This window comes from Erithacus rubecula, assembly GCF_903797595.1.
Source record: "Erithacus rubecula genome assembly, chromosome: 2".
In the NCBI taxonomy this organism is placed as follows: Eukaryota; Metazoa; Chordata; class Aves; order Passeriformes; family Muscicapidae; genus Erithacus; species Erithacus rubecula.
In genome coordinates this window covers 39,661,455-39,676,695 of record NC_136685.1, presented here as the reverse complement: position 1 = coordinate 39,676,695, position 15,241 = coordinate 39,661,455, and the positions used below count along the sequence as shown (strand labels likewise).

The 15,241-nt window shown below is 33.9% G+C and overlaps 1 protein-coding gene across 2 annotated transcripts in view; it reads left to right on the top strand.

Annotated features, from left to right (window-relative positions):
* ASCC3 (activating signal cointegrator 1 complex subunit 3) overlaps nt 1-15,241 on the top strand; it is a 249,066-nt gene that overhangs the window by 100,479 nt on the left and 133,346 nt on the right. For both annotated transcript variants that reach the window (XM_079327712.1, XM_079327713.1), the window contains exons 12-13: nt 3,514-3,690; nt 6,920-6,991. In XM_079327712.1, the coding sequence (XP_079183838.1) occupies nt 3,514-3,690; nt 6,920-6,991 (249 nt within the window). The remainder of the gene's footprint in view (nt 1-3,513; nt 3,691-6,919; nt 6,992-15,241) is intronic.

Sequence of the window (15,241 nt, the reverse complement as noted above, 5' to 3'; positions counted from 1 at the left end):
AGGAAAAGACTGTGGGTTCATGGTTTCTTGTATATTGAGATGTAATCTCTAGTTGGAACTTCTAGGATCAAATAATAAGTGATCCCGTAGTTGAAAAATACTTATTTTTGACTAGTCTGTATTTACAAAAGGCATCTTAGGCTTACTGTTCTTTAGAAGCACCTGAGAGTAAAAGATGTTAGTGCTTGCTCTTCAAGAGGAAGTCAGAAAGATAATTGAAAAATGCATGCAGAGAACTCTGTTATAAAAATGTGTTAGATTCTAAAAAACATTATGGAAAATCGTTTCTATAGTGCTTGGCTAGATGAATAATATATACATAGTTGAAACTGAATTATAATCACAGAGAAAATGCAAAAAATAAATTGTGTTATAGTTGTATGTTCAGGTAGTCTTGTTTTTTTATTTTTTAAGTTTAGCACAGTTTTAGTCACTGCTGTTTTTGTATTGCCATGTATAATTAAAAGAGTAAAAGCCTCATTCTCTATCAGCATGTGGTGATGTCCATAGACTAAACACATAGATGTTCAGTTAGAGTTTGAATTTGATCTGGACATAAAACAATTGGAGGGATTGTTATTATACTTTTTTTTATTTTAGTGTAAGTGTACCTTTTATGCATCCTGATTATTTTATATATGTATATACATTATATATATTTTTGGTGAGCAAATATAAAAAGTAGATGGTAAACGAATAAAGATTTTTTTTTTCTTTGCATGGCCTCGAAAGAACTTAAGGAAATTGATGGAATGATTTAGACTTAATAAGATGATTAAAGTAATGGAGTCCCTTCCCCTTGGGGAAAGGCTGAAAGAACTGGGGGTGTTCAGCCTTGAGAAATTAAGGCACCTGGGTCATTTTACTACTTTTCAGTACCTGAAGAGTACTTACAAGAAAGCTGAAGAGGGACTTTTTACAAGGGCATGTAGTGATAAGACAAGGGGGAACGACTTTGAACTGAGAGTACATTTAGTTTGGATATTAGGATGATGTTCTTGACTGTGAAGGTGGTGAGGTGCTGGAATAGGTTTCCCAGAGTTGTGGATGTCCTATCCCTTGAAGTGCTGGGGCCCTGAACAACCCCATCTAGTAGTGTGCTCTAAATATATTAGTAATCTTAATTACTTCTTTGTGTTAACTGTCAGCTTCAGTTGTCATGTGGAGTGTTAATTCAGGGTTTTCAGTGAGTTCCTTAGCTCCAGGGTCAACTGCCAGGTCAGTGACATCAAGTGGTTTCTTTGTTTTACTAAGATTTTGAAAGTGGCAACTCTTAGTAAATTGTAACTGTTCTCTAGACACTGTTTTTATTTTAAAATAAATCTTTGATAAAAATCTTGTATTTAATTGCTGTAAAAAATACTTATGTCCATAGTTATCAAGCAGTGTTCTTGTTAGTTGTTTAAATACTTGAAATGCTGCTTCAGATGGAACTGAGCATACTATCAAACTAGTGTTTTCAGGCTCTTAGGAGATTTGCAAAAATAATTGTTATTGAATTTAGCAAAATCAAGTAATGTTTTCCAGATGGGAGCTCAGTTACACTCCAAGATTGCTGTACTTACTATCAGGCAATTCTGAACCTTCTATGGGATACAAGTGGTAATTGTGCATACAGGCTCAAGCTTAAATAAAAAGTGTATAAACACTAAGTAAATTAAAACTTTTGCACCACAGATGCCCAGTGCTGGCACAGGGGGCTGCAATGTGGCCTTGGTGGGGGATGGCTGTGACTGAACAAGCTGGATGTGATCACTTAGAGCAGGCTATGACCACCTGGAGGTGGTGGCACCTCTGGTAAAGCATGCTTAAGAAAGGGTAAAAACACTCTGCAGCAGTTGTGAGGGGAAAAACGTGAGAAACAGCCCTGCACATACTGAAGTCAGAGCAGAAGGATGTGGTACTCCAGAGGACCATGCCAAAACCAGAAAAATCCAAACAGACAAAAGAGGAAACCACCCACCCACTACACCTCCCTCACCTCTCAAAAAAGCCCCAGACCTCAAACACTTCAAAACTGTGTGGTTGATGATGCCTGTAGCCCTTAGGTCATCACATAATCGAGCCATAAAAGGAGGTGTAAGAAGTGAGAAAGCCTCTTTGTGCTATTGAACAGTGCATTTGTTCCCTCTAGATGGAAGACTTCTGAAAATGCAATCTCTCATTTGTCCCAGTTTGCATTTACATGTCAGATTCTATTGTACATGGGGCTTTCCTTTGGAAAATGGCTCTTGTGCAAGTGCAGAATTGGTCTGCAGGTTTTCTGTATCAGTTAGTTGTTTACAGCCACAGTTTTAGTGTGCAAATTTTTGCCACAGGACATGTCTATTACCAGGAAATGCTGTGGTTTAGTTTGTCTGTTTGTCTGCTTGTTGTCTCTGGTGTTTGGGGCCATAGTTACTTTTGAGATTTAGCTTAATATTTTGGCGTGCTTCCTATTCTTCAAGTCTGGATTATGGTGTGGTGTTATTTTGTCTTCCTTGAGAATGCTCTGCATTTACTTCTTAATCATCTTTTGTGAAAACTTTTAATTTAACTGTTTTAATTGCATCCTTTTCACTCAAACTCAGAACAGCAGAGTAAATCAAAATCTAAATAAAACCTCATTTTTTTAATAGATTTAGCCAGGTGGAATTTACCAGCCTTACTCATTTTGAGACATTCACCCATTTGAGATTAGTTGAGAATGTCATATATGGCTTCAGTTACAGTGTCTAAAAAGTCTTATAATAAAATTACTGTGAACCTGAGTTTTAAATAATTATGCTAGTTGTGAGGCAGCCTACACAACTCCTAATGTTTCAGAAGGAAATGGGAAAATTCTTCCATTCTTTGTTCATTCAGGTCTTCTTTGTGCCTTCATGCTTTTTGGAAATTACCTGAAAATACATATAATGTGCAGGCTTTTGTGTGGAACAAAGCATTTAGTTGTAAAGCACCATTTCTGTCCCTTATTAAAGGGGAAGGCATGTAAACCAAACATTTGAATAATTAAACATTTTTTTTAAAAAAAGAAGAAATTAGAAGGAAATGCCAGTTACAGAGAACTAGAATACATTGTCTAAGAGAGTAGTGGAAGCAAAACCTAAGACAGAGGAGTGGCACGAATTAGATTTCTTTTTCTTTCCAGAATAGTGGTCTGATTTGGACTAAGGAAGAAAAGACACCAAATCATGTGTCACAGTTTTGCCTATAATTTGGACTATCCCTTCTTGACAAAGCCAGTTTTCTGCTATTGTTCCTCCATGTCAGCTAATGACTAGCTAACCTTTTGGAGGGCAAAAGTACAATCGAATAGAAAGATGAATAAGCAAGATTTGATAGAATTGCAGAATGCACTGGTTTCTTCAATACAGGATAATCACTAACTCCCATGTATTGTTCACCTTTTATAGCAATTGTTAACTGTTTCTTTCACATAAATGTTTTATAAGGGATGTTTTAAAACTCTGTACTTGATTCCTTGGCTTACAACACTTGAAAAAGTTACCATTTTTCTGATTTTTTTAATAGGTTGAATCGACACAAAGCATGATTAGGATTTTGGGACTTTCAGCTACATTACCCAATTATCTTGATGTTGCTACATTTCTGCATGTCAATCCCTACATTGGGTTATTCTACTTTGATGGCCGGTTCCGACCCGTACCTCTGGGACAAACCTTTATAGGGATCAAGACAACCAATAAGGTACAAAAATCATGAATGCCAAAGAAAGAGTTGCTGTTTATGATTGTGCTTCATGTATTTGTGTGTATGGGATACTTGTTTATTGTATTACAGATGTTTTCTGAAGCATATTTCTTTTGTATAAAGATATAAATAATTTGAAGGTGCTTTAAGAATCTTCTTCCTTCAGTTTACCATACTTGTAGGCAGGCCTTGTTGCAGTTGGATACAAAGTCATTTAGCTTTGCATTGCTGCTTCTTCACCACTAAATTTTGCTGGGTGAAGAAGAAATCATCACCTCCAACTGCAGAGTCAAGTTATCGGCTGATTATTCTGCCTCTTTCATTTTGGGTTTTCATGTGATGCAGTTTGTCTGGCTGTAAGGATGCATGAGGAATGCTATAAGAAAAATACTATTTTTTAAAATCTGGATATATATATAGATCAATATATAGATAGGTGATATAGATATAGTTGTAAATAAAGATAGAGATACAGACTTAAATATAGATAGCTATAGATGATATAGATATAGATTAACATGACATGCATTAATACTAAAGTTACTGATGAAAACTTTAGCATGCTAAGCCATTTGCTATCATATGTATGTATTTGGTAGAAACTGTATTTAAAGTAATCCCTAAATAAGCTTCTTTACTTTTTGTGCTATTGCTCATTTTGGGAAGCATTAAGACAATGGTTTAGTATAATATTCTTATTAAAAATCATTAGTGCAGTGACACCTGACATATAAATTATAGTTCTTTAAATACAGGACTTTATACAAACACCTTACATAGATTTTCCATGCATCTCATTAGCTTATAGTTAAGGTATATGTAGTTTAACTTTTCAAAAGATATTGTTCACCAGTGATTTAATTTAATAGAAATCAAGACATTTTAAATGAAAAAGTTAATTTCCTAGCTTAATCAGTCATAGCATATTATTTAGTTTTTGTAAAAATTGGCATTGCCTTTCTTGGTAGGTTATTTAAGCAGTCATTGCATCTGCAATGCAGGAGAGGAACTTAGTTACAGCTGCAGGGAGATGTTTCAAATCTGTACACATAAGAATAGTTTACCATATGGTGCTTACCATGATTTGTATATTTTAATCTTCATTAATTGCTATTATTGCCTTTAGTCTTACATGCTGTTAGTTTCAATTCATCTTTCATTGCTACTTGATTCAAATATTTAGTTTATTTTTACTATATAGTAAAAAAAGAGAAACTACTCCCTTTCTTCATACTCAGTTTAGAATGCATTTTGGATTCAAAAAATCAGAGATATCAAGGTCTTATAAAATTTGAAATTATTAAAAAAACAGTAATTTTCTAAAGAAGCATAAGGAGATGAGAAAATATTAGGAGGTAATAGTTATTCTTAAATGTGAATACCTGGCAGACTGTTTTGGTAATATCACAGCCAGGAGTTCTTCTTTTGTTTTTCAGAAGATTGCCATAACAATTTCACAGAGCAAAATATATTTTACAATCAAGATAATACTTTACAGCAAACAAAACATAGAAGTATTAAGCATCATTGTAAAAGGATTCTATTGAGGATAATACTAATATTAAAGCTGCCTAATTTTTGCCAATATCAGCATCCTTGTGGTCTTCATGAGAGGAGGAAAGCAATGTAAGAAACTAGAGGATCAAAAGATCAAAAGCTGTTATTCAGAGCATTAGCAAGTGCAGTCAGTGCTGTGTTATTATGCACACTGATGAGTTGCAAGGAGATAAAGGGTGTTAGGTACTTTAGGTAAATGCCTTGCCACAGTTTGCTGAAATCCTGAATCCAAAAAACACTCACACAAAATTTGGAGCTGATTAGCCATTTACAGAGTCACATGCAAACTGTAGGCAAGCTTTCAAAGACAAAAGACAGCATGATGTATTTATTATGCATAGAAGTTATCCAGAAAAGCTCTTACAACTCTGTGTGTTGAAATTCTTGGAGCATATGGCACCAAGACTAAGGTTTGTCTTCTTCAGTCAAGTTCTGTTAATGTCAGATATTTTTCTTCAATATCAGTCTTTTTTCTTTATACACATTTATGTTTTTCTCTTTAGGTTTAAATGCAAAGAATATGTAAAGTTAATTTTGTACTATGTGCGTATATATATATATATATATATATCAGTCCATGTGTCTTTATGCACTGCTCTTGTAAGTTTCTCCTTAATGATTTTCACTTGCTATTATTTGAAAAAACATATTTGGTAAAATGCTAACCTCTCACTTTAAGAATGATTAGACTGGGTGCTTGACTCTAGCACACATGCTCATACTTCCTCATCTTTTTATTACTGTATTTGTACAGTTTCAAATACAAATGTTCTCTTTCCTCTAAAGCTGTTTTAAAGCTGTGTTTTTCAACTTTCATCTGTTCTAGGTAACTCCAAGTATTAAATTTCCATTTTGAAATATGTAAATACTTTGCTTTTGTAGAACATTTCTTTGTGCCAAAACAATTTGGTTATAAGACATGAATACACAAATGAAAAATTGAATGATTGCTATGATATTGAAGTTTATTTATTTATTTATTTTGGTTTGTCACAAACTTAATACTGAGGAGCATTCAAGTAGATACATGCTATTTATATTGTAATGCATTACAGAAGTAGAAAAAAAATCTTTAGAGTAGGCTGAAGAATACTCTTTATTTTGACTGGGCTTTTTCTTAAACATTTTATCCATAACTGGGTATTCTCTACATGGTACTCACAATGTTCTCTATGCATGACCCAAATATGAAGTAATCTCTGTTCTCTATGGCAAAAAAGCTATCAGTAATTTTCTGGAGATAAAAATATATATATGTATGCAATGTAAAAACTATTTTTATATACCAAATAGAAAGTCTAAGTTCTAGATAAGATATATTAAATTGATATTTCCTCAATATCTTGTAGAAGTAAGATTCCTTAATATGAAACAGATAAATTAAAAACTGGTTTACTTCTCTTTGGTCATTAAAAAACACCAGCAAAGTCACATAATAAATTTTCTAATAACTGCCCTTACTCATATTTTGCCTATGTATTTTGATTTCTACATGTATTTCTGAATTTAAAAACAAAATGCTATTGTTGGAATGGGAATTTATATACTGTAAACTTTATTACATAATCAAATTTATCTTTGGTGGATCACTCTAAATTGCTTGAGACATAGTAGATAATCTATAAAATAGAGATTATTTTAATATGTACTGTGATGTTTGTTTTTTCAGGTGCAGCAGCTGAATCATATGGATGAAGTATGTTATGAAAGTGTGCTAAAACAAATAATGGCTGGACACCAGGTATTTATTTTTTAGTTTCCATTCAGAACATACATAAAGAAGTTAAATCATCACATTGATGTATTAAGAATTATTATTTTATAATATATTGCTTCAGAGGTCTCCTCTAATGCTACAAACACTTCATAGAAACAGCATGCAAGAAGATGTAAACTGACTAAAGAGTATCAGCTTCTAACAGAGTTCAAAATTCCCAGTACTTTATATATCCATAAAGTCATTAATGTGTATTTATGTCAATTTTTTAAAAATTACAAGGCAAAGCAGGTCAGTCTGTAAAGACCTTACAACAGGTACACTTAAAGATGAAAAAAAATCCAAAAATTAAGCACTTGATTATTATTATTCTTAGCCTTCCCTATACCTTTCAAATTCTAGTCTTTTGTGTTAGAGATGAGAGATGAGAATTATGCAGCATTCAAGACAGGGTGCGTAAGGGCTCAGCATAAATAATTTGAAGTATCCTGGAGTTTGTGTTTTGTTTTCTTTTACAGGAAGTAATCCTTCATTTTGCTTTACAATAGAGCTTTCTGCAGTGAATTTTCAAGTCTGAAATTCCCCTCAGCTAAAGATATGGGCCTAACTCATTTGCCTGAATAGTTTCTCATTCTGTTATGATTGTGGTCCTGAATTACTCCCACACAATGTCTCATTTTTGTTAGAACTTTGCACATAAAGCAGGTATGGCACCCCTGTTCAAAGCAAGAACAAATGCTAGTGTTCTATAATGCTTGAAGAGGCTTTTCAGTAAATAACATATATAAAAGAGGGAAACTGTCCCATACAGTCACACTAAGAATTGCATTTTTTTCCTTTTCACAAAAAAAAAAAAAAATCATTGTGTTTTTTTAAAGATGAACAGTTGGTTTATGATTTGAGAAGGGAAAAAATACTTCAGCAGCAGCCTCCTAGTCCTCCTGCCTCCACAGCCTTGCTTTAGCTCCATTCTTCAGCTTATCTTCACTTGTTGATATCAGTTATTGTGTTACATTCAGAAAACTTTCATGAAGATTATTTATGGAAGTACTGTTGTTTTCCTGAGTGAAGACTGTTAATGAAATTTTTTAGCAGTACCAGGGAAACTTTTGTTTGTTTTCTCCTCATTGTCAATTATGCGTAAACATTACCAAATTCCTAACACTGAAGTACATTTAGTTTCTTATCTTTCATTTCTTGCTTTGGTTTTGTTTATTTTCACTTGCTGAAGTGCAAGTGGCAGTCTATAAATCAGTAGTATCTAAGTAATGTATCTTGGATTCCCAGCAGGGAGTCTGTGTGCTGTTTTGGCATATTTACTGCACCTTTCTTCCCCTCTCTTTTCTTCACACTGAGGAAAAAAGGGACTGCAAACATATATGATATTATTTGAAAACATTAAAGTACAGTAAGTTGTTAAATTCTTGTAGGAGATACTTTTGCAACTTTTCTTGTGAATAGTTTTTAGTTCTTGTGCTAGCAGCTGAGTGCAAGACTTTTGTTTTAAGGCATGAGCTACAGTTTTAAGAGGTGAAAAGAACTGTAGTCTACTTAATATTATAGTTTCAGCAAAGAACACTGTTGCTGATCCCTTTGAAAATTGTATTTCAAACCCACAGCCATATAAGTATAATTTTGAGCAAAGCAGAAGTGTGGTTTCCTTGCTATAGAGATATTGGTTTGATTTCAGAACACTTTGGTTAATTTGATTCATATGGTTGTAAATTTTCTTTGTTTGAAAGTGTTCATTCTGCTATGTTGCAGAGCTCTCATTTAGAACAACTAAATAGCAACCAGATACACTGGACTTTTCTTCGGACTATTTAATTCATATTGGTCTTGATATTTATTTTAAAAAATACAATAACCTGAAATGAATTATATACAAGTACCAGGCTGTGACAAGGTAGAATCAAACACATCAGCTCATTGTCTAATTATCATGTGTAGTACTGTATCACATAAAAAATTTGAGTTTTCCTTTTAATAAGTGTGCCATGTCGAATGATCTGTCTAATCATTAGACGTGCAGATGTTTAAAAAGGGGGGGAAAAGGTCATGTAGATATATCTACATTGAGATGCCTGCCTCATAGTGAAAGATTAATATGAGCAAATATGATTAATATTACACAAGTAAGTTTTTCTTCAGTGCCTTTGCAGAATTTTGAGAATGTCCTTTGATTTTCTAATTTTCTAGAAATTCATTACCTTGTGTCCACATTCACCATAGGCTGTTATCATCTTGCTCTGTTACCTTTCATAGCTTGTGTATCTGAAAAACTTGTATTTATTAACATTATATATGTGGAAACTTCATATGCTTTTAAACAAAGCTGTTATTGCTTCTAAATATATTTCTTAAAAAGATGTATTCATCTCTTACCCCCCAAATACTTAAAAAATTTCCATAACTGTTGTATATCTGTATGACATTCAGGATGTGGTTGAGATTTTGTATCTATTCAAGCAATAATGTGTGACAGACATAGATCTCATTAGCAGTGCTCCAGAGAGCCTAAAACCTCTGTTCTGTTTTATACTGAAATGCAAGAAAGAAATACCAGAACTAGAGAAAAACACTTTCCTCACTAAGTTGCTTGAGTTAATGTAGATCTTCCTGTGGCCATCAAGCTTTCACTATGTTGTCTCTTGTAAGATTCTTGACCAGAGTCTTTGGAATGCCTTAATGAATTAAATTCAACATTGTTTATCTACTGTTCTGTTAACTCATTCTTAAAGAATTTTGCCATAGCAGAACTAAATAATTTATTCCTATGAAATTCATGCTGATGTGATGCTGTCATATTGCAGGTTGGAGTGTGAGGTTTGGCTATAGTTACACGTCCATGTGTTTTTATTAGATGTATGTGTATTTTCATTTTTTAAGGCTGAGCTTGGTAAGAGTAGTTGCATTCTATAGGCATATGTTTTGACAGATGGAGAGAAGCTTTTTATGATGATTTTTCAACATTCATCTTCTGCAAGACTTCAAGCTCTTCCTGGCTACTGGGAAATTAAGAATTGGTGATTCAGTCTTTAATTTTGATCCATCTGCTCAAACTAATGAGATATCTCATTTGTAGGCTTCACTTTGAATTACCAAATGCAACTGAAACAATAACATTTGTCTTATAGCACAATTCTCCTCTTGTTTACCACTTGAGGAAGTTAGATAGATGGCTTGCCCTACTGACTTTTCTGGAGATTTTGTTATAGAAACTTCTTGTCATGACTAAAGATCAGAAAATGTCCCAAAGGTTTCCAAGTACTTTTTAAATCAGTGTGCTCATTTGGAAGGATTGCTAGCCATGTAGAAATCGATTGGAAGTTTTCTCTGGTAGATCCTACCTCCTAAGGCAGCTTTCAGTTAGAGCCCCTAGCGCTGTTAAATCTGCTTTTCTGGGATTGTCCTTCCCTGCTTGATATTAGTTTGTGAATATTTGTTTTTCATGTCATACTTTGAATTTGCTATGTTCTGATATAATCTAAAAGATGTTGGATCTTCCTGGACTAATTCACGCTTTCAGAGTTTTATTTCTACCTCTTAAAAAAGACAAAGATTCTTTAAATGAAGAAAGAAAATAATCATGCACCATTTGTCAGAAAATATGATACCACGCTCAGTTGTATGTGGAGTATTTTTTCTGGCATTTCTCTTCTGGGATACTCTTTGCTTGAAGACTAGGTGAAGGCTGATTGAAAATTATCATTCCCTCAGTGTTATTACAGCTGTATTTTGTCAGACAGTCACCTGCAGCGGGCCCCATTAACCAAAAGGATTATTTCAGATACAACGCTGAAAAAAAATTCACATTTTACAGCCCTGTGAGAAGGGCATCTAATGGCAGCAATTTCTGGGGTAAAAGCAGCACTGTTCTGAGACAGCCTGTGGAGAACTTCACAAGATCAGCAAAGACAGTGACTGAAAACTGCATATGTCAGGATCATTCTTATAATAACTGAAACATTACATTACAGGTGTGTGTTGACACAGGTGGCCAGAACAAGCACAAACCCAGGCTGAAATGCAAAGAGTTAATTTTTTTTCATTACCTCAGTTTCTGGAGGACCCTGAAGCTGCTCGTGGGCAGCAGAGACACGTGAGGGGCAGGGCAGGCACTGCCAGGCTCAGCCCATCCTGAGGGGCAGTGAAGCTGCTGTTTGCAGCCATTTACCAGGGACCCTCATATTGCACCACTGTGCTGAGGTCTTCCTGTGCTTTTTATGATTTCTGGGCTTTGATCTCTCTCTCAGGTCAGCAATCTCAGACTTGTCCATGAGAGTGCCTCCAAGTCTCTGTGAACACCCACATTATCTCAACACAGATATTCTACTTCTCAAAACAGATGGAGGATAAACAGCAGCAGACTTAATATATGGGATTTCCCATACTGGTTATCTCCAGGCCTTGGCAATCCCAGCTGCAAGGCCACTGGAGCAAATCTACCATCCTCCTCACTATTCTTCCACTTGTAATATTTTCCTTCCAATAACCAGTTTAGGATAATGCATATCATACTGTATTTATCTTAACGATTTATGATAATAACATGACACCCTTGTCATGTTATGATTTGAGACAAATTAGTATTTTTAGGAGTTGTGAGAAATAACATAGTATATTTAAGGTTTTGGTTATTCCTCTGAAACACATCATGTAAATTTTGATTTTATATTAAATTCCTTAATATAATATATTGAACTACTGCTCTCTTTGTCAAGGTTCAGTTGTTTAAGTTAGTATCCTAGGGAGTTAACTGTTTTTCACTCTGACTCATAAATTCACATCCATTATGTCTCCTGCTGTTACTGACCTTTTGCTGGTTTATCTCATTAGCTTGGTTACCAGGACATGATCTCACGTCTCTCCCATTGTCCCCACCACCTCTTAAATTTTTGCTGTTATGAGTTTGTCAGAACCATACTCTTTGCTGTCTTGTCTTTTTTCTTTCTTTTTTTTTTTGCTTGGTCTGAAATTCACTTAAGCAAAAAATTCCATCAATGTCTTGTATTATAAATTAGAAGAGTTGTTGCTGTTGCTGAAACTCTTCTTTCCCCACTCTCCCCATACTATGCACCTCTTTTGTTTCACCATTTTCTTGTTCTTTTTTTCTTATAAGTGATTCTCTTTGATATTATTAAACCTTCAAAAGAAGTCCTGTGTTTTCTTTGCCCTTGGTGTTGTTTCAGCAGGCCTCTTATATTTTTTCTTCACAGCTTATTTTCCTCTATGGCTTTTTTTGCTGATTTTCAATACTTTTACTTATCTTCAGTCACAAGTATTTAAGTTTCAGTCCTGGTTCCATATCCAATGCACTTTGCTCCTTTGCCATTTTGTCTGTTTTTACCTTGGAGTGCCTTTGGCATTTTCTTATCTTCTGGAACCTCTTTTTCCTTTTTAAGAGACAATAATTCCTGTTTTCCTATTGTGAGTTTTCTGTGTAAGTTTGACATGACAGTATCTTTTGTTTCACCAGCTCTGGTACTCAGGGAAACTCCAGGAGTTGGACTTGCCAATCCATGAGTGTCCCTTCCAACTCAGCTTATTCTGTGATTCCTTGAAAGTCCATTTTCTCACTGAGCTTGGTGTTTTCCATTCATAGCAAAAACTCGCTGTTCTGTGGAACTTCTGACACCTTTTTGTGGTTCTCATTGCCCTTACTGTTTACGGTTCAAGGTGTCAGTACATAAATACTGAGAAGACATCATGGCTTTAGAAGAAGTGGTTTCACTATGCAAGGAACAGCTTTTCTAGTGGCAAAAGATGCCAAGTTATCTGTTGCAAAGAATTTGGATTTTTGAAATGCAGTATGGTAAAGCCTCAACACAACATCACAATGGGAATGCAGTAGTAGTAATTGTACAAAATTAGCAACAACTCCACTTAACTAAGGCTAATAACTGCAAACCAGTAGAGATACAGGCCTTTTTTTGAATTAGCATGCTAGAAATTTCACTACTGGGATGAAAAATGTAGATGAAAAGTAACAATGAGCAGTTTTATATAAACCCTCTGTTTTTGTTGATGCATTTTGAGTGGTGATCTTGAACTGCCTGTTTTGTGTTTATTTCAGTTCAGGTTTTTTTTAACCTTTTGAAGAAAGTGCTTTTTCAACTACATTGTTAATTTCTGAGCTTTGACTCTCCTCATTTGAGCTAATTTTTTAGGTATAGTTGGATTGTGCTCTCTACTGCTTTTGCAATATTGTCTCAACTGCATCTAATTTACCTGTTATAAGCTTTTACCTTTTTTAAAATCAAGTGAATGTGCAGAATTGAGTCATGTATAATTGTAACATTTTTTGTTAGTCTGTGCATTGGTTACTATGCAGTTTTCTGGAGATCAAGACTGCTTTATCAATTATAATTTATGTTCTTATTATGTTGTCTTATACTAATGGTCCATGTTTAGTTTAATTCGAAATAATTTTGAGGTGCAATACATTCCTAAAAAATTTTAGAGTCAGTTCTAAGTGTCATCTTTCACAGATTTTTAATACTTTACTCTTTCAAAGCAGAATTTTTGTTGTCTTGGACCAGAAAAAAATTTCTTAAACTTATATAGTCAGAACTGACTCTGTGATGCATATTGCACACAATTCACTTTGTCTGTAATTGTTCTCTATGTACAATAATTGACTTGAACTTTGCAGTATTAAGAAGTGTCATCTTGTTTTTCTGAGCTATCTTAAACTAAAAAAGAAACAGAGTAGTTAATTTAAATCTATTATATTAAATTGTCAGCAGTGAATTTGACAGGTATTAATTTCATCTGTAAAAATGATGGATTAAATTTCTTTATTATCAGTTTTCCAGCTGTTATTTGGCTGCAGAAGCCGTGTGAAGATAAAAGTTTAATAAGCTTAGTTACTGGAGCTGTTGACAATGCTGTTATAGCCATGTCTTGAGATAAGATTTAATAAAACAGTGTTTTCTTCAGAGGTCTCTCTGGGACTTAGTACCTTGAGAATTAAGCTTGTCCTAGTATTTTTTCCCTGGGTGAAATAGTGCTTATATCACGGTTTGGACAAATAAGTCTGAGAAGCTACAGAATTTATTAATACATATTCTTCATCTAGATTGGGTTTTTTTCTAAATTTTTATTTTAGCACTTAAAGAGTTTATTTCAGCTTGTGGTTTTGTACCTCTGTATCTGTACAGATTGTTTCTCTTTCATCATCTGCTGTAGTTTATTTACATTTATATGTGTATATATTGCATCTACATTTATATGTGCGTGCACATATGAATAAATACAGAAGGTAAAGTGACCTGGAAGAATAACTTAATTATGACTGATGATTTTAAATGTTATTTCTGAGTCAGCTGATTAAATGAGGAATTGAGGCTTTGAATTGTTTCCTTTTGCAGTTTTTGCACAATTAGGGCCCATTTCTATGTATGATTTATTTAACAAAATCACAAACTAATTCAGTGATGGTGCACTATTTTTGTGTTCTGCCTCTTCATAATTTATTTATTCTCTTCATTTCCATAATAACTGCCTGTTCAACTTTAACAATATAGTTAATATAATCTTATGCCAATATAAATGAAAGTTTTTATCTTTCTTTAATTGGAAATAGTATATTGATGTGCTGTGCACTTCAAAAAGAGTTCTATACCAGGTATTTCATATTATTGTCAAGTGATATGTATGTACTATTTTCCTCTATATTTTCTGTTCAAATTTGACTTTCAACATATACCTTATCAGCTGCTCTTATGAACAGGAAATTGCTGGAAATGGATGCCGTAACAAGTTATGTGTATAAAACTCCATAATTCTTCAATTAGGGAGACTTCTAAATGTTTGTGTGCAGTATGCTAATTTTTGCATGTATGCTTGTATTTATATAGTAGTTTGTCTGTATATGTGTACTCAGGCATTCACAATGAATTTATGTAGACCAGAAACACCAATTTAATATGTTCTCATGCATTATGAGTACATGAGGTGTTCAGTTTATGTCTGCACTCTTGCACAGCTATACAGTGTTGTTAATATTGGTAATTACAGCTGTTTAAGGTAGCAAATGCTACTTTTTAGAGTTAGTCTGAGATGATGAATTTGCATTGAAACATTAAAAAAAAAATATCTAATTTCATTCCAGATGAGCAACTTCTCATAGCCTAAAATTTTATTTTAATTAAGTAATAGATAGTTACATCCTGAGCCTCTTGTGGATGACCTAATTGTTAAGTGACCTAAGTTGCAAATTTACTGCTTGCTAGTGTGGCAAAGGCCCTTTGACCAGTCTTGCAGCCATAT